The sequence below is a fragment of the Ursus americanus genome, chromosome 14 (genome assembly GCF_024610735.1).
Source record: "Ursus americanus isolate L20-20 chromosome 14, mUrsAme1.1.p, whole genome shotgun sequence".
NCBI lineage: Eukaryota > Metazoa > Chordata > Mammalia > Carnivora > Ursidae > Ursus > Ursus americanus.
Genome location: NC_142140.1, coordinates 12619121 through 12638119, shown reverse-complemented (window position 1 = coordinate 12638119; position 18999 = coordinate 12619121). Strand labels below are relative to the sequence as shown.

At 47.9% G+C, this 18999-nt stretch overlaps 1 protein-coding gene across 5 annotated transcripts in view; it reads left to right on the top strand.

The window, feature by feature from the left end:
* Positions 1-18999, top strand: part of ITPR1 (inositol 1,4,5-trisphosphate receptor type 1) — a 321669-nt gene that overhangs the window by 259006 nt on the left and 43664 nt on the right. For all 5 annotated transcript variants that reach the window (XM_045808124.2, XM_087866841.1, XM_087866840.1 and 2 more), the window contains 5 exons: positions 758-853; positions 3408-3530; positions 4583-4687; positions 7458-7650; positions 14143-14265. In XM_045808124.2, the coding sequence (XP_045664080.1) occupies positions 758-853; positions 3408-3530; positions 4583-4687; positions 7458-7650; positions 14143-14265 (640 nt within the window). The remainder of the gene's footprint in view (positions 1-757; positions 854-3407; positions 3531-4582; positions 4688-7457; positions 7651-14142; positions 14266-18999) is intronic.

The following is an 18999-nucleotide window of genomic DNA, read 5'->3' as shown; positions in this document are numbered from 1 at the left end:
ATCCTGATTGAATTGCTGTGACCTATACTTGGGGAGAAAAAAAATACTGCCCCCTCTTATGCAAAATAGCAAGAACTTTCCAATCCTATGCATAAAGAACCACACAGGGTCTCCTAGGCCCAGGACCTGAAATGAGGTCAAGCCAAGAAGTGCAGGGTGTGGGCACATGAAAACTTTGAATGAGATGGGAAATTAGGGTTTGGCACGCATACGGTGCTCCTTTGGGTCACTTTTGCTAACTGGTGTCAGTTGTACTCATTATAATAGTAGGGGTTATGAGAGCTGATAGTCATATTTTTAAAAAGGGAGGAATTACCTTAACTGCCTACCTTCTCTGCCCTGCAAAGCTGAATAATAAGGTTTAAAGCCACAACTGCCCTGAAGGCGTCATGGGTCCATATAGCAGGTTCTTCCGACCACTGGCATCGTGAGGGTGCCAACACACCGAGAAGCACCCATGTTTAAATTCCCAGTTTCCACTAGGACTTGTGTCAGGTGACGTTAGGGAGAAACAACGCCCAAGCAGACATGTTCCTCTGAGGCCCAACACAGATCCTGCAGTTCGGTTTTGGGGTCTGCAGCGGCACGTTCTCTGTCGCGTGCAGGTGGTTTTTGCTGTGCTAGACCCATGGGTCTCCCGCGGGACGCGAGGTCTGTCTGTCCGGCCAGGATGCACGCTTGCTTGGCTGGGCACACACGTTCAGGCCAGCCACCCACGCTGCTCCTCTCCACTGTCTCCTCTCGTTTGTCCACTTAGAACAACGCTTCCAAGTTGCTGCTGGCCATCATGGAGAGCAGGCATGACAGTGAGAACGCGGAGCGAATCCTTTATAACATGAGGCCGAAGGAACTGGTGAGTTGGACGGCCGATGCCCTGGCCGCGACACGAAGCAGTCAGAGCTGGATTTGTGGCACAAAGGGGACCTGCTTCCTGGAGTTTTCTTAAAGATACCAAAGACTCAGAAGTCTAAAGAGAACCTCGGATCCGGGCCTCTGACTAGGCTAGAGAAGTGAAGGGTGCTTTGAGTGAGTGCCGTGTGCCCTCTCCCCTGGCACACCCGCAGACGGCGGCCGCCCGCACCTCTCATTTCCCCTCGAGGGAGCCAGGGCAGCGAGTGGGCTGGGGGCCTGGCAGCCCGCAGTTCAGGTCCACAGCTCTCCCTTTCTGCCCAGTCACCTTGGGCAGGCACTTGACAGCTCTGAGCCACAGTTTCCTCATCCCTAAAAGGAAGACGATAATATCCTGTAGGCTGGAGGGTTGCTCTGGAGAGTAGACGAGACAGTTGGCATCAGGCTCCTAGCACAGCGCCCTCCATGAACTGTGGCCCCTTCCTCCTCCTTCCTCATTCGCTGCTGCTCTTCGTGCCCTGTCTGCGTACAGAGCTGCAGAATCCACATCTCTTCTGCGGGCCAGTAGTCTGGGCAACAGAAGAGTGTTTCTTGGGTGCTGATGTCTTGGGTTTCTGGGTTTTTTTCCCCAAGGAAACACGAATCTTGTTTATTTCTGCAGGGTGATATTCACAGTGGGCTGTGACTTCCAGAGTGGAGTCAGTGCTGCCGCCTGTGAGACAGGCAGCTCTCAGAGACAGGGAAATGAGCTGAGCACAGAGCTCTGTTGGGACTTTTTCCCACACAAATAAACTGTAACTGACAGAACTAAATGAGGGCACTAAAACTTTTCTGTCGCCTGGTGACCTGTGTGCGCCGGGGGCCAGACTAAAGTCCCTTCATGTATTCCTTGAAATAAAGTTAACAGTGAGTCCAGCTTTTTGATCTCTGAGGTCAGGAGTGAGTTCTCAGCCTGAGATGGACGCCCTCTCCGAGTTTACATAATAGCTTATGTAACTGGGGGTTCGGGGTGGGGGCTCGAGGTGTCCCTCACGAATAGGGACAGAATGACTTCGAAGATACCCCATTCCAACTCTCATGGACCAACAACATGCCCCCATCTTGGTGGGGGGAGGGGAGTTAATGTCAGCACCCAGGGCCATGGGTGCCACAGGCTTCTGGGTGGCCCCCTGTGGCTGGAGAACATCATTCCCAGCTCATGGGAAGAGTCAGAGGCTTCCTGGAACAAACGTGGTTCTGGGAATCCACACGGAAGAGAAGCGCTCGTGTCTAGGACACATGTGCACATATGTGCGTGCATATGCATGTGTGCATACATGTATATTCTGGCCCCCACAGCCCATGCAGCATGTTGTCTACTTAGTTTGATATTAGAACTAACAGGAAATCCAGCTCCGAGAGCAAGAATCTCAAGGATCTTTTCTCCAAAATTACTTTCAGGGCCTGACCTGATGTCAGTACAGAAATGCGTGGCCCTCTGCATTCTTGCTCTGGGATAATGAAAAGTAACTCCGGGAAATAGCCTTGTGGCAATGCGGGAGGCTGAGATGCCCTCTGAATCATCAAAGAAAATGATTAATTTTCCCTTCAACTTAGGGGTTGAAGGCATTTTGTTCCTACTCTTCAAATGATTAAATCTTGAATAATTTGTTCATGTGATAAACATTGGCCAGGCCTGACTTTGTCCAAGGCGTTGTGCTGGGCACCAGGGAAAGATTGAGAAATGAGCAGACTCACCCCCAGGCCCTGACTAGGGCACCGAGGTAGGTGGGAACAGTAGGACAGGTACAGAAATGCCCTAGGAAATGTGCTTGCAGCGTGAAACAAGCAACATGCATGGGTCTCTGGTAGCAGATTCAAGGTCAAATCTCAGCTCACTAGCCGTATTGTTTTAGGAATGCCCCTTTACTTCTCTGAGTCTGTTTCCTCATCCATAATAAACGGTAGTCTTTGACCCTTCATAAAATGTTTTTGGGCATTAAATTTCCCGAAAAAAATGTTAAAATACTTAAACACAGTGCTTGGCACATAGAAAGACCCCAGTAGACGTTATGTGTTAATGGCGTTATTTTTACGTGGTGTAGGGATGGAGAAATGTGGATGGGGGAAAATGTGGAATCAGACATAATAGTTTGACCAGCTCTTCCTAAAGGCTTGTGGATTTCTTACTAGTTTTTGCTGTGATGGCAAAGGTTGGGGGTCAGGGAAAGATGGCAGGAGGAAATGTAGAGACAGGAAAAGTCTGGCTTCTAGTCTACATTTGTGTTCTATTTTCTTGTTTCCAGGAACTTTTGTAACCATCGTCCCCTCCTAAGGGGACAGAATAGCTCTTGGTCCAGCTACAGCAAATGGGTTTCATTTCTCATGTCAGTGGAAGCTGATTGGTAGGGACTGCCTGTGGCAGTGTTGAGAAGGGTTTTGAGTCTGGGTCCATAACCTGGTAGGAAAGAATACTGAGCTTCCTGGGCACTGTCTGCCCCCGGAGGGGACACTGGAGGTGCCAGTCCTGGGTGAGTCTCCTTGAAGCAGGAGCTGTATTTGTTTCACCGTTCTTGCAGGTGGAAGTGATCAAGAAAGCCTACATGCAAGGTGAGGTGGAATTTGAGGATGGAGAAAACGGCGAGGACGGAGCTGCCTCCCCCAGGAACGTGGGGCACAACATCTACATATTGGCCCATCAGGTATGACCTCTCCCTAGGTCCCAGCGCCAGATGTCGCTGGCCTTCAGTGCCAGAATTCCAAGGTGAATGTGTGCTTACACTTGCTTTTCCTTTAAGGTTTCCACCTCGGGCTGTGTGTAGTCATGATAATGTGGCTCCCAGGTACTAGTGGCAGCCTGACCCACTGTACTCAGTTCCAGGACTCTTCCGTTTTCCCATGGTAGCGTCATGTCCTTGGAAATCCCCACGTTGCTTAAAAGCCTTCTCACTGAGCCTTGACACTTCGATGGTTTATGGCTGTGTTTGGAGGCAGTTGAAAGGAGTCTTAGGCTTTTCATAAATATTGATGAGTCTGTCTTAACAATCTGAAGAAATAAGCCTCAGCTGCCTTGCCTATCACATTTAGAAATCTTGGGGAACTAACTTGTCATTATGACTTCTTTTTGTTTGCTTTTTGGGGGGTGTAGTAATGCTTCCTACCCTGGCACCAAATGCCCTGTTTCATAACTCTCTTCCCAAGTGGCTGGGCTTTTGAAGATACTTTCTTTTTCTGGAGGTTGATGTGCCTTGAGCTTGCTGGTGTGTGTGGGCAGCCTGCAGCTCTGCTGCAGCCTTGTGCTTCCTGTCCCTTTCACCTCGCCGAGGTGCAGGAATTAGGGATAAAGCAGCAACGATACTGGGCGCGAGGTTGGTATGCCCCGCTACAGCGTGCTGGCTCCCGCCCCTCATCTCTTCCATTGCCCGTGTTTAGCCACTGAGAAGGTTTAGGAACATTCCGAATGGAGACTCCACGGGGCTGTACAGAAAACCCCATCTCCCTCCCACCTGGCTAAAGAAATCGGGGAAAGAGGGACCTCACGTGGGCATGAGCTTTCCAGGCTGTTCTGCGAAGCTCCCAAAATAGCTGCCGTGCAGAGCACACCTTGATGGAATGCAGCAAGCCTCCTGCCACCTTTGCCCTTCAGCTTGCTGCTGGTTGTGATGCATTCGTTATACCCCAGGTTGGAAAGGAGCGTGTACGTGCCTGTCGCAAAGAGACAGTGACTCCCCCGTTTTCTGTATCGGTGTTCTAGCTGGCTCGGCATAACAAAGAACTTCAGACCATGCTGAAACCTGGAGGCCAAGTGGATGGGGATGAAGCTCTGGAGTTTTATGCCAAGCACACGGCCCAGATAGAGGTAAAAGCAGCGGGAACTCGGGGCGCGGGCCTGTGGTGAGGGCCTGCCGTGGGTGCTGCCCTGTGCTGGGCTGGCGCTCAGTCATTCGGCTGAGCAACAGCATGGTGGGTATGAATTCCGACAAGGCCGTGAGGCCAAGTAGAAGGTAGTATAAGAAAGTCCAGCAGAGGGACCTGCTGGAGACTGTGACGGTCAGAGGGGCCTGTCCTGAAGAATGACGTCCAAGCACAGACCTTAGGAAAATTTGGACTGAAACAGGCAGCGCCGAGAGGTGGAGCGCTTTGCAGACGTGGGGAGTGACAAGTGGAGGCCCTGAGGAAGGAGGTGCTAGGAGAGGGTCAGGAGCTGGAATTCCGTGAGCAGCAGGGAGGGCAGCACAGGCAGCCCCAGGTGCTACAGAATCCTGTCCGCCATCCTTGCAAGAAATCTGGATTTAGCGGAAGAGCCGTGTGGAACCGCGGGAGAGCTTTACACAGGAGCGGTGCAGTCAGATCTGCATTAAACACACATACACACAGCACACCTTCTTCATCCTCCGCGAGCTAAACGGGACCATCTCCCAGTTAGCAGAGGGCGAGACGCTGAGAGAGGACTCAGAGAGGTGGTGTCGTTGGCCGGGCGAGCAGTGCCAGCACTGGAATCCAGGTCTGGCTGACCCCAGGGCCCATGCGTGCATTTTGTTACCTGCGTTGAGCACAGACCTCCGTCTCCAGGCTCTGGCCAGTGAGGGATGGTGTGCCTTGTTTAGCTGAGGAGGAAGTGCACAAATTGAATATCAGTGTCGGAACAAAGATTGTGAAGGGCTAGCAGACTCCTTCGGACCATATGAAATGTTCCGGACGGAGACTTTTTAGGCATATATTTTTACCTGATGTCTCAAATGTGTCTGGGCTGTCCTAATAAAATGCATCCCCTTACTGATGAGTTGACCGTGGCAGTGCATGTGGGCACAGACCCTTGATTTATTGTTAATGATGAGAAGCTTGGTGGCAGGCTTAGCCTGTCTTATGGGGCCCTTAAAAGACAGGCTTTCGGTGTTTGCAATGTAGGGTGTCAGAGCTCCTTCATCCACTAGAGAGAAGACTGGAACTTGCTCAGGTTAAGAGGTGTGAACAAGGTCACCCAGCCTGTTAGAGGTGGGGAAGGATTGGAATGTGTTCTCCTGACTCCCAGTTATAAGTCTCCTGAAAAGGAGGTGTGGACAGATACTAAATGATGGAGAGACATGGCCGAGCGTGGTGTCCCTAGCTCTCAAATCCTGCCCTTGGCTAACCGCCATTTCTTCCACTTTCCTGAGGGAGGTACCTGTGCAAAGCCCGAGAACATGGGGTTACTCCCCAGGGCTCCCTATAGAGTGCCTTCACTCTCGGGACTCAGGCTGGGCAGCCCTGGAGTCTGGGACTCAGTTCTTGCCAGGAAGCCTCCCCCTTTCCCTCTGGATTCCAGAAACACATCTCCCATCGTATCCCTTCAGCTTAAGGAGATCCAGGGCCCCCCTTCTGTGCAAAGCAGGCAGGCTCTTGCCAGCAGGAGACTGCGGAGTTGGTCCCTGCACCTGTCTGTACAGCAGTGTCACCTGGGAGGAAGCTGGTTCATGTGCAGGCTCCAGTCACCAACCCCCACACCACAACCCCAATTAAATGAGGTGGACTGAAGGACCAGAATCAGTATGACAGCGAAGCTTCCTGTAACCGAATCTCTAGCTAGATATGGGAACCACTGGTCTCCCAGAATGTAGAGACGCAGGGCTGTGGGAACCTGTCACACAGCTGAGAGAGCTTCCCACTACAACTTGACCGGAGTCACCTCTCTTGCTGTGTCAGGGAACAAAAGTGTTGAGAGAGTGAGAACCAGATCTTCTTGAAGAAGGCGTAGGCCCTGGGCCTCACCTGACTTCTCCAGCCTCTGGGGAGGAAGAAGAAAGAGAGGTCATGCCCCTGCTGTACTGCGACCTGCACTCCTTTTGAAATCCCTACGCCCCAGGATGGTGACTAAGTACAGTGTCCGAGAACTTGCACAGTCCTTCCCAGACTGCCTCCTGTCCGGAGATGGAGCCACTCTAGGAAGAGTGCGGAGAAAACCTGTGAGGTGTCCACTCCGGGGCCCAACAGAGCTGCTTCAGAGAGCTCTGAACTCTCCACCGGGGTTGAACGGCCAGACTAGTCCACGCTTTGTACATTTTAGATGTCACGACACGTAACAGATAGGAGCACAATGCAACTGGATAAAACAAAGGTCTCTTTTTAAAGTTCCTATTTAGGGAAAACCACCAACAACTAATTTTGCTACCAGAGAGGTTTAGGCGAGGTGCATACCCCAAGCTGGTAGTCGTGAGCCACTTGTGGCTGTTTCAATTAAGGTGAAATATTCAGTGGGTCAGTTGCACTAGCCACGTGGGGCAGACCCTCAGATACAGAAGCATTCCTTCATTACAGAAAGTTCTGTTGGACAGCCCTAGCCCCCTCATCTGGATATGTGCACAAAACACAGTTTAAATTGTGGAGACAAAAGTTAGTCACAGTAAAATTAATGGGTCTCAGGTTAAAACAAAATAAAACAAAACAACCAAGTCTTAGACCCTTGCCCAAACTGTTTTTTAATACAAATGTAAGAGACGCGGCCCAGTCTGGGGGTTATAAGATCTGAGAAGACACAAGAACAGGTTTGTATAATACTCAGTCGTGAACACTGAGCCCATGACCTTAGAGAAGAGCCTTAGTGAAAGGTTTTTGAAAATGACTGTGTAAGCTCCTCCATTTTCTCACCCTAGATTGTCAGATTAGACCGAACCATGGAACAGATTGTGTTCCCTGTGCCCAGCATATGTGAATTCCTAACCAAGGAGTCGAAACTGCGAATATACTACACTACAGAGAGGGACGAGCAAGGCAGCAAGATCAATGACTTCTTCCTGCGGTCCGAGGACCTCTTCAATGAAATGAACTGGCAGAAGAAACTGAGAGGTGGGTCAGCGATGCGCCCCGGCACGGCAGGGCCATGCGGTCCTGGGCTCTCACGAGCCTGGGCTGGGTGGTGCAGGGCGTGTCTCCAAGCAGGAGCAGAGCTCGTTTAATGGATGGCACTTTCTACCTCTGAGCACCGGGCAGACCTAGACACCTGTGTAGCTGAGAAACAGGCTCTAGCCTCAGAGAGGCACCTGCCCAGAAAAGTCTCCCTTCGTGCCTGATTGGATTGGATTGGATTGGATGGAGAGCTCTACAGAAGATATTCATAATGTCCTGTTTTGGTATCTTGATGTAGGAAACAAAAGGAAGGGAGAAAGGGCCGGGCTTTGAGTTCACAGGATGGTACACTTGACCAGGAAATTGAGCCAGCTTGACTGCTCATTTTCTAGCTCACCTGCTCTGAAGACACCGGTCTCTCCCTTTTATACAGGGTAGTTCGGCTTTCACACTCTAGTATTTTATAGGCGGTGGAATCATTTGCCACATAAGACGCATCATTGCTCACCAGCGAGTCCCATTGCGATGCCAGGCCAGTCGGGTTGAAATTACTCGTCTAAAACACTTTTATAGGGCTGTCCCAGAGGGCTTCCCAGCTCCTGGTTTTCATTAGGATTTTAATGGGATCCTTCAGTACTGACAGTACACTCCGCACCAGCTGTTGTGACCAACTTAGAAAGGATCATGCTTTATTTCTGTTAGTCAGGAGCTGGGTTTTTTCTTTGAAACCCTGGATTCCAGCTACAGTTGTGATCTTTTGGGCTCTTACTGCAGGGCAGGGCTGCGGGAGGGGAAGCTGTGTTGGAGACCACTTTCTGGGAGCTTCTGTCCTCTTCCTGCCTCCCACCACCCCGAGGCAGAACGGACCAGCCTTCTTCAGTGCACGCTTCTTCCACCTCACCACTGTTCTCCCTGCCTCCCTGCCCCCTAGGTTTGGCTAGTGGTGAAGAGGGTTGTTGCGTGCACATTGGTCAGGGACCCTGTTCTTAGCACACCCCACCCCACAACACTCTTGCTCATCTCTAAGGGCTACCTCGTCATCCAGCACTTTAAAACCTTAGACGTTTTTGGGGCGCCTGGGTGGCTCAGTCAGTTAAGTGTCTGCCCTCGGCTCAGGTCGTGATCCTGGAGTCCTAGATCGAGTCCCACATTGGGCCCACTGCTCAGCAGAGAGCCTACTTCTCCCTCTGCCTGCCGCTCCCCTTGCTTGTGTGCTCTCTCTTTCTCTTTCTCTGACAAATAAAATCTTTAAAATATCAGATGTTTCCTGGGGGACACCCGGCTGCCTCAATAGGTAGATCATATGACTTGATCTCAGGGTCGTGAGTTCAAGCCCCATGTTGAGTGTAGAGTTCACTTAAAAACAAAATCATGGAAAGAAAAAAAAATGTTTCTGGGGCCCAAACCCACTCCTCCCCCAGCCAGGTGTCTGAAGGAGGGAGGGCCAGGAGACCTTGAGCAGAACAGCTTGCATGGCCTCCTTGGTGGGGGTCCCGGAGATTTAGGGTGCACTTCCAGCCCATACAGTGTGTCCTTGTAGCCTGCTGTGGACTTCATGCAGGCTTCTCCGGCTCAAGAGAGTGTCCTTGAACATCTGCACTGCACAACGCTCAGCTGAACAGAGGAAGAAAAAATACCAAAAATAAGGTGGACGTAGACCGCATGCATTTAGGACTCTTGTACCTTCAGCTGTCGGGTTTGCTGGGGTCGCCTGTGGTGCCAGCTCCAAGGGATAATCCTGAGGTCACACATCCAGGCCTCCGCAGGAGTGACTACAACCGTGATTTTCCTCTTGGCAGTGCGGGGGTCTACTGAGACTGGTCAGATACATCCGTTCTCACGATTCTGAGAGCCTATAAAAAATAGATAAATATAGTGTAGGCTCTCCGAGAGGCTTACGAACCGAGAGGAGGGTTCACCTCTTCTGCCGAGGTGAGATAGCTCATAATCTCGCTTTCTGACCCGTCGTCTTCAGCCGGGCCCGGTGGGAAGACCTCAGCTCCAAGAGGTGGGGGATCTCACTCCCAGTCCACTTCTGCCACCACGGGCTGTGTGGCTCTGAGCAGATGACCGCACTGCTCCCAGACCCTCACCTAGAAAGCGGGGGATTACGATTGATTGCGGAGCGGCCGTGTCGTCCGTCATTCCAAGGTTTGTGTTGCATGGTAGCTAATGCCTTCTCTTATTTAGTCTGCCTTTGTTTCAGAAACAGCTTTTGTTTCAGTAACGCTTGAACACAGCTATAGTTGTCAACGGAAAGATTTTAATTGGCTTCAAAGCTATCTGCTGGTAAGAGAGAAATTGAAAACAGTAACTGAATTAAACATGATATGCATATTTAGGGAGGGGAGAAATGTACTCATTAGACGTGCAATTAAAATGAAATATGTGTTTCCCTCTAAGTAGTTTATTTCTTTTCTAATAAATCTGTAGGGGAAAACATTTTTCTGCTGTGTCCATGAGGCTGCTTTCCCCCTTCCCGAAAGTATCCTAGTATCACCCGTGCTTTGGTACAGCTGTAGCCAGGGCTCAGCTATAAAGCCACGTCTGTCCAAGGCTGATGTCACTTAGTAATTGCTTCTGCAGATATTAGGATAGTCAGTTCCTGTGCTCTCCCGAAGCCGTCTTCCCTGCTTCTCTCACAGAACGCACACATGCACGCACAGGCACACCCCCTTCAGTGCGCTCACATCCTCTCTCACCCATGCCTCTCTGACCCCTTCTCCTGAAGTTCCCAGCCCCAGTGAAGTGAAAACTCTGGGCTAAGAAAATGAGAAGATGGTGAAAGAGGAAACTGAGACAGAGCTGCGTATGCTGACCTTTTCCTGCTTGGGGTTTTCCCTCATGGTTTCACACCCATCCACATAGAGCTGGGGAATTCTGTATTTTATATACATAGAGTCCAGGTCCCCCAGCAAGGCCCAGTTCCCTCAGAAGAACAGACACTAAGGCTAGGAAAGAGGGTTACCAAGTGGTGCTCTGGGGCGTAGGTCATGAGACTGACCTGCCTCGCTGACCTGTCTTTTTGCCGTGATGTAGCAGGTGTATTGATCCAGCCAACTTGTACCCCTAATAAGTAGAAAACCTGCTACAAAGCACAGGGGGGTTCACCAGTGCGTAAGCTACGATTCCTGCCTGTGTGAACCTCCCAATCTGATGGGAGCAGGCAACACAGGCATGTTTTTAAGTGTTGTAACTGAGGAGACTGGTGGTGAGCAGGGCTGTCGTTAAGCAGTGACACGCTGCGGAAGTGTGGCAAAGACAGGCTTCTGAGAAAAGGTGGCGTCTGAACAGCATCTGGAAGGAGAGACAGGACTTGGATAAACATAGGCCTGAGAATTTGGGGACAGAGAAGGTGTATTCATTTCCTATTGCTACGCTAACAAGTGACCACAAACTTGGGGGCTTACAGCAGCATACGTCGGTATCTTAGAGTTCTGGAGGCCAGAAATGTACGAAGGTTCTCCCTGGGCTAAAATCAAGGTGTTGGCGGGACTGCCTGCCTTCTGGAGGCTCTAGTTCTGTTCTCCAGCTTCTAGGGGCTTCCTGTACTCGTTGGCTCTTGGCTTCTTCCTCCCATCTGCAAAGCCAGCCATGGCAAGGAGAGCCTTTCTCACACTGCATGAGTCTGCCCCTGACACTCGCACACCCTTCCTTCACTTTTAAGGGTGTTTGTGATTATGTTGGGCCCACTGGATAATTCAGGATAATTTGCCCATCTCCACATCCTTAACTTTATCACATCTGTGAAGTCCCTTTTCCCATGAAAGGTAACATATTCATTGATTCCTAAAATTAGGAGATGGACATCTTTGGGGGGTATTACTCTTTTCCCATCACACAGGGTATGTTAGTTGTGTTATATTGCTGTGTAATAAATGACCTCAAAACTTAGTGGCTTCAAACAGTAAATTTTTATGTCCTCACGGTTTCTCAGGGCCCAGAGTTTGGGAGTGGCTTAGCTAGGGGGTTCTGACTTAGGGTTTTTCGTGAGGTTGCTGTCAAGTTGGCAGCCAGGGCCTCCTCGTCTGAAGGCTGGGTGGGCCCAGAGGATCCACTTCTCTGCTCACTCACGTGGCTGCTGGTAAGAGGCCTCACTTCTTCTCCCTATGGGGCCCTCTGTAGGGCTGCTTGAGTTCCACACAACATGGCGGGCAGTTTCCTCAGAGCAGATGACTGAGGAGAGCGTGAGCATGCACGTGCAAGGAGGAAGCTGCAGTGCCTTTTATGACCGAATGTCAGGAAGCACGCCCGTCACTTCTGTATTCTCCCAGAAGCAGTAACTAAGTCCAGCTCACACCCAAGGGAAGGGGGATTGAGCTGTGCCCCTCGAAGAGGAGAGCATCAAAGACTTTGTGGACATATTTTTAAAACGCCATGGGGACAGTGCACAGAGGCTGGAGGTGCAGCGGATGTTCAGGGGGCCACCACGGACTGCGATGTAAAGGTGGCCTGTCTGGGGAAGGGAAGTGGGAGAAGAGTCTGGAAAGTTAGATGGGGACACGGAAAATAAAAGACAATGCGTGTCACGGTTGGTCTTTAAGTATATTTTTGCACATGGATAGATACCCACTTGATTTGAAGGACTGAGTATTTGTTCATCATATTTAGAGTGACACAAGTATGTTAGCTCTGTAAATACATGATTTATTTGTGAACTCTATGCCATACTTGAGGGCCATTTATTATAATTATATAAGCATCCTACAGTGGCTACTCTTATATTTGATATTGAGAACTCCCTTGAAGAGAATTTTGGCTTACATAGACCATCACTGAGCTTTGCCATTTCCTGTTTTTCTTTTACCTCATAGGAGCTTTTTATACTTATGCTGATGTAGGGAGGATATTATAAATTCCCATGGACCCACCACTCAGCTTCAATCATTACCAACCCTTTGCCATTCTTACGACCTGTCTCTTCTGGAGTTTCCATATCCAGATCAGAAATGGGCTTCAGTCCCAAAAGAAACACCAGTAGCTATTGTTTCCAGAGCAGATGATTTCACATCTTAAATTTGTTTCGGCAACTAACTTTAAAGAAAAAGTTAATTGTTACTGGAGGTTGACTAAGTCCTGGTAGGTTCCTCCACTGAATGGTGACATGAGCACTTACCTTTATCCTTGTCTGACTCTAGAGGATCACTGACCTGGGCGATGAGATCTCCTCCACATCTTCATCCCCTGCTGGGCCTCAGTTTCCCTCATTTATAAAATGAGATTTTAAATTAGATGGTGCTTGTAGCTCTAAAACTCTAGACTTTAGAAACATTTCCCGTTTCCAAGTGCAAACATGAAATGAGCAATTATTAAATTACCCAGGGCTCCGTTTAATTGTGGCATAACTTTACTTTGGAGAGAAGCTTTCAAAGATTTGGCCGCTGCTCTAGGCATCATTATAGGGCCATTGAATTTGTCATTGGCTGGTGTCCTAAAGTTAAATGATGACTTCATTGGGAAAAAGAAACACGCTATAGAGACCCATTCTCCCATACTCCATACTTCTTTGGAGGGAGATAATGTTGAATGAGTCTATCTTTTGGAAACTCTGCTTCTGGCATGGAGATTGAAATTATTCCTACCACATCTACTTTTGAGCATCATCCCAAGTCTAAGGCACCACTGGAGAAAACTTCAGGGGGAAAGGAAGCACCACCACACATGGTGTGGCCAGTGGCTGCTTGTTCTAACCCTGAACTTGCCTGGCCCGCGTGGTATGGCCTCTAGGCGACTACAGAATCAGATGGCAGCAATATGCAAAGTGTCTCTCACCCCTTAGTGACGGCTTTGGTACCACATCCTTTCTCTACTGTAGCCTTTGGGAATGGGAACTCTCCTGCCGACTACCCCGTCAGCAACTCCCTCCTGCAGTTCCCCTGTGCCCAGCGTGATCATCAGACTTCCGGAAAATGGAAAATGGTTCAATATCAGGAAAGGAATCGTCATCTAGCTTTTAGGCACCAGTGAGTTAGTGGAGGATTTTGAGCAAAGAAGGAGGGCAGAAATGGTCGTCTCCCAGACTACCCTACTGGGCCAACTCTGAATGCTGTGTGTCCCTCCAACTGGAGCCCTGCAGTTCTAAAAGGCTGATTAAGTCCTTGGGTTTCTCTGGGCATTTCCTTTGGTCCCAGAGCCCTAGAAGGACTGAGGACTCAGCACATGAACTCTGGACAACCCCAGATTCCATAACTGGTGGTGTTGACTGGGGCACGCAGGGTTTTTAGATGTTCCAGCTTTTCTCCTTTTCTTCTCTCCCTTGTCCCCAAATACATCTTCTGTTACAGTAAGTACTCCAAACAGAAATAAACCAATCTGATGTCGTTATGAGCCTATGAGTCAACCTCAAAACAAATGATCATTTTTTACTGTTGTGGTAGAAACTGGGAACAAAAGTGGGCTTGTTGGGCAGAACGGGAGGAAGGGCCCAGTGGGATTGCCAGCGCTCTGACTTGCGGCTTCAAACCTTACGTGGCCTGCTCTTTGTTTTCACAGCCCAGCCCGTTCTGTACTGGTGTGCCCGCAACATGTCTTTCTGGAGCAGCATTTCGTTTAACCTGGCTGTCCTGATGAATCTGCTTGTGGCGTTTTTCTACCCATTTAAAGGAGTCCGAGGAGGTACCCGTATTTTTAATTTCAAGGCAACTGTGAGAAGCAGCAGGACGGTTATGACTTGCATCTTAAATGTGATCCCTGGAAGTGTTGGTGCAATATTATGGGGTCCTCCTTACCCGTTTTCAGACAAGATGACATTGCAGGTCGCACCACAGACCTCGTTTTAAATCTCACTTAAAAGAATGTAATTTTGTGTCCACATTTATCTACCAGGAAAGAAAGAGAAGAAGCTGTACACTCCGAAACCTGTAAGAAATGGTCTCAATCGGCCTCCTTGTTTTAGATATTGGGAAACTTTGTCTCAGAGAAGTTGAGAGATGGGGCCAGACTTTCACAGCCAGGTAGTGGCAGAGCTCCCCCTAGAACATAGATATTCTCATGCTCAGTCCACTCGATTATTTTCCCCATACCATACTTACAGCATTAATTTCAGAGTGAAGAATTTTTTAAGACGTATCTGAATTTTTTTTTTTTTTTTTTTTTTTTTTGGCAAGGGGCTCAGGGAGGCAGGACTTGGGTGACTGAAGACTGCACCCCCTTGGGTGTTTAGTCTATTAAGAGCCACGTGCCACTACTCACGCAATAAAACACGATGTCCGTGGTGTTTATGGATACCCCTCCACCCCCACCTCTCCTCCAGCCACCTGCCATGTGCACTCTGCACATGTCGCTGAGAAGAGGCAAACAATTCAGAAGGGGCGTCTTTGTGTTTGCGGCTCTTCCGTTTGCTTAACAGCATTCTAGAGGCAGGCACACTCGTGGGGCTCTGGGGGCCGGCAGAAGCCCCTCTGTTGTGACACGTCCACGGCCCCTTCTCTGACACCCTGGATAGCCTTTTCGGAGGCCTTCTCAGCTACATTTTTCATCTGAGCTGTTTGACAGGTCATCTCACACACGTATGTCACAACCTACCAGTAGCCACCTTTTGTGACACATTTGGAATAAAGAGCCCAAAAGTAAGACACGAAAACAGCCCAGGAGTTCCAGGCTTAGCTCTTGAGCCTAATAATGCAGATGTGTATACGTAACGACACAGCATGTCTAGACGTAAAGTCTACTTGGGGTCCATTCTGGAAGTGATGACTTATCCTGTGCTGCTCGGGTATCCAGCATACCCGTTCGAGCAGTTAGCGTTTCTGTTTAGCTTTCAGATGCACTGAAAGCTTTGTTTGAGGGATTTTTTCCCCCCAAAAGCAACACCTAAACACAAGTCTGGGGGTATTTTCCTTTTTAATGCCATGTTAGGAATCATACGTGCGCCTGTGTGAAGAGATTCTGCAGGTCCACGGGGCTGCAAGGTTTTCATCAAGGGGGCCTGTGCCCAGCCAGGCTGCCAGTCAGCAGGGGTGCCGGTGTGAAGTGGTCCGTCGGAGTGGCAGAGCCCAGCCCTCTTTTCATCTCGGGGAAGTCCTTGTGCTCATCATAACTGATTCTTCAACCATTACTTTGGATGTGTTTTCCTTTATCCCCCGCTTCTTTAAAAATAGTTAAAATCAGTTTTGTTACGCACTTTGGCCATTTTCTCACAGGTCACCTGTGGCCACGTTGGGGCCCATGTCAGAGGAAAGGTGGTTGACAGCTCCCCTCCCCTGCAGCGATCAGCCTCATCCAGTGAATCCCGAGACTCGCAGCACCCAGACTCAGTGGGCCTGGCTCTGCCACACATTCCTCACATGACTCTGGGCAGGCAGCTGCAATTAGTCAGAGGTGCTTAAATTAACCCAGCAGTTGTAAAACCTTGATGTGGATTTGGAAATCCCTGTATAGTTAGGGAAGAATAGTGGTTGACCCAGTCAGAGTTCTCTGGGGCATCCTGTTTCTGGCCATACAAGTTCAAGACCCACTGATGAGATGATTGTTAAAGGTCCACCAACTTTTTTTTGGTGTTGGGTTCTCAGTGTGACATCGACTCTAGCTGATTTGGAGGAGTCCAGGCGCCCTGTTCTGGCAGTGTGGGCTATGGTACTTCATGTGGACGGACTAAATGGAAAGCATCATTAGATTGCCCGGGAGGGAAGGAGATTGATCTGACATCAGGAAGCCTTTCCGTTACACAGTGACCATGCTCACCTCAAACACATCAGTCCACTCTCAGAGGGATTTATTTTTCCTCCTGTAAGATATGTGGGGACAATCTTCTGTACTGACTACGAACCATCATCAGGAGGAGGGCTGCATTAGCCCTGCCTTGAAATAAGATCTGGTTGGTTACCTGAAAGTATTTCTTTGAGATCAGTATTTGTTCATGTTTGACTCTAAAACCAGGATTTCCAGAATGTCCCGGTTGAATGTCCCCCTGTTAATGAGTGCTAATGTGGCTCTGTGGCATCATAGGCCTGTGGCTGCCCAGAATACTGGTGGCCTTAAAAGCTCCTTTTCAAAAGTATCATTTTCCCCCTTTATTTAAGAACTGATGAGTCACACAGGCTTTGAAAGCATGAAACCTGGGCACATTCAGATTTTTTACTGAATTTGTGACCATGCTATAATGATTAAAGCAAATATAGTACTCCTTTTAAAACATGATCATTTTTGAAATTTTCAAATATACAAGTAATAAGTTAATACACCGCCATGTATCTATTAGCCCAGCTTTAACAACTACCAACATTTTGTCAATCTTGTTTCATCTATTCTCCTACTGTATTTTCTGAAAGATTTTAAATAAGTCTAGACATCTTGTTGTTTTGCCCATAAATATTTCAGTGTGCATCTCTAACTTCTAAGAATATTTCAAAATATGTATAATTACCATAACATTATCATATCTAACAGAACTAACAGCAAATCATGTAATAGCTTGTCCATATTCATGTTTCTCCAATTGTCTTAAAGATGTCTCTCTATAATTGGTTTTTTTTAAAATCTAGCATTATTTTTTTTTAACACTGCTTTTATAGTGGGGAGACAACAGGTTTTTTATTTCGGCCCTTTCAGGATTTGGGTACGTCCACTGTACTGGTCCCATTTATTATACTGGGATCTCGAGGCAGTTTAAGATGGTGATTAAACACTTAAGAAAATGAAAAGCAAGACACAGACTGGGAGAAAATATTTACAAAACATATATCTGACAAAAGGCTTATATCCTGAATACATAAAGAACTCTTACAATTCAATAATAAAAAGACAACTCGATTAAAACAGTGGGCAAAAGATGTGATCAGATATTTCACAAGAGGTTGGCCAATAAGCACATAAAAAGATATTCAACATCAGTAGTTACCAGAGAAATGCGAATGAAAACGAGAATGGCATACCACGAGAAACCTACGAGAATGGCTAAAATTGAAAACGCTGAAAAAGTAAATAAAAATGAGCAAATAATAAATAAATAAAAAGAAAATACTCACTATACCAAGTATTGGTGATGGTGTGGAGCAAGTTCGACTTGCCCATGTACAACTGAACAGCGGAGTCACTCTGGAAGGTGGTATGGTTGTGTTGTAGAAAGTTAAACATATACTTAAGATCCAGAAATCCTATTTCCATGTATTTGTCCAAGGCAAATGAAAACATACACGCATTCCAAGATTCGTACTTGAATGTTCCCAGGGACGTTTATAATAACTGCAAACTGGGAACAACCCAAGTACCCATTAATTGCTGAGTGGATAAGTAAATTCTAGTATATCCATATTATGGAATATTACTCAGCAGTAGAAAGGACAGAATATTAATACACAAGATAACTTGACTGAATCTTAAAACTTTGCTAAGTGAAAGAATGACAAAGACTACCTCCTAATATGGTGACTTTTCCATTTTTATGAAATTCTAGAACGTGCAAAGCTCTCGTGCTAGAAAGGAGATCAGTGGTTGCCTAAGGGTGAGGATGGGGCAAGGCAGCAACTGCAAAGATCACAGGAGCCTTTTAGGGGAATAAAAATGTTTATATCTTGATTATGTTGGCAGTTACATGTGGTTATACGGCTGTATAAGCTGCCAAAATTCATCGCGTTATAAGCTAAAAGTCAGTGGATTTTATGTGTTTTTTTTTTAAATTGGTGATGAAGGACCATCAACTTCAGAGGCGTACACACATTTGCTGTGTCACCTCAGGCCCGATACGTAATCCACAACTCGGTTTCCTCCAGAGTAAAATGAAGATAATCGTGAGCGGGCTGGGAGGGTCACGTAAACGATAATCAGCGTAAAGGGCTTAATAGGATATGTAAACACTGCTAAGTGCACAAGAAGTGACCTAAGCCTTGATATCCATGTCTTCCTGAATTTCTGAAAAGCTTCTGCCTCTCTGTGCCCATTTCTAATTAGGTTTTCTTTTGAAGGATATCAAGAGGGAGGAGGTAAGTGGTTGGGAGTGGGGCAACAGTTTCTAGAGAAAAAGTGTCTCGGCGGCATGAACACAATGAACTAGGGCAGCCGGCAGGCTCAGGGAAGAGCTGTAACTCGCAAGGGTGTCTCTTTCCTGGGTGGGGCTTCAATCCCAGCAGTTCTGGAGAAGTGAAACTCCTTTATATAAGTGGCCTTAATCATGTAGTGCTGCGTGTTTACATCTGAAGGAGACTCAAAATGTGACAGCATTTGAAATAGGGTTTTATTTTTTTTTAATGAGTGTTTTACAGAACTATATTTTTAGCCATGTTGGCTCATGTTATATAACTAAGCCGTCTCGTGGGACACTCTAAATAGAACTTGAAATAGCAAGAGATGACAAAAACTGGTATAAGCTCTTTGACTACAAGGATAATCTAATTGTAGGATGATGTTAATGAT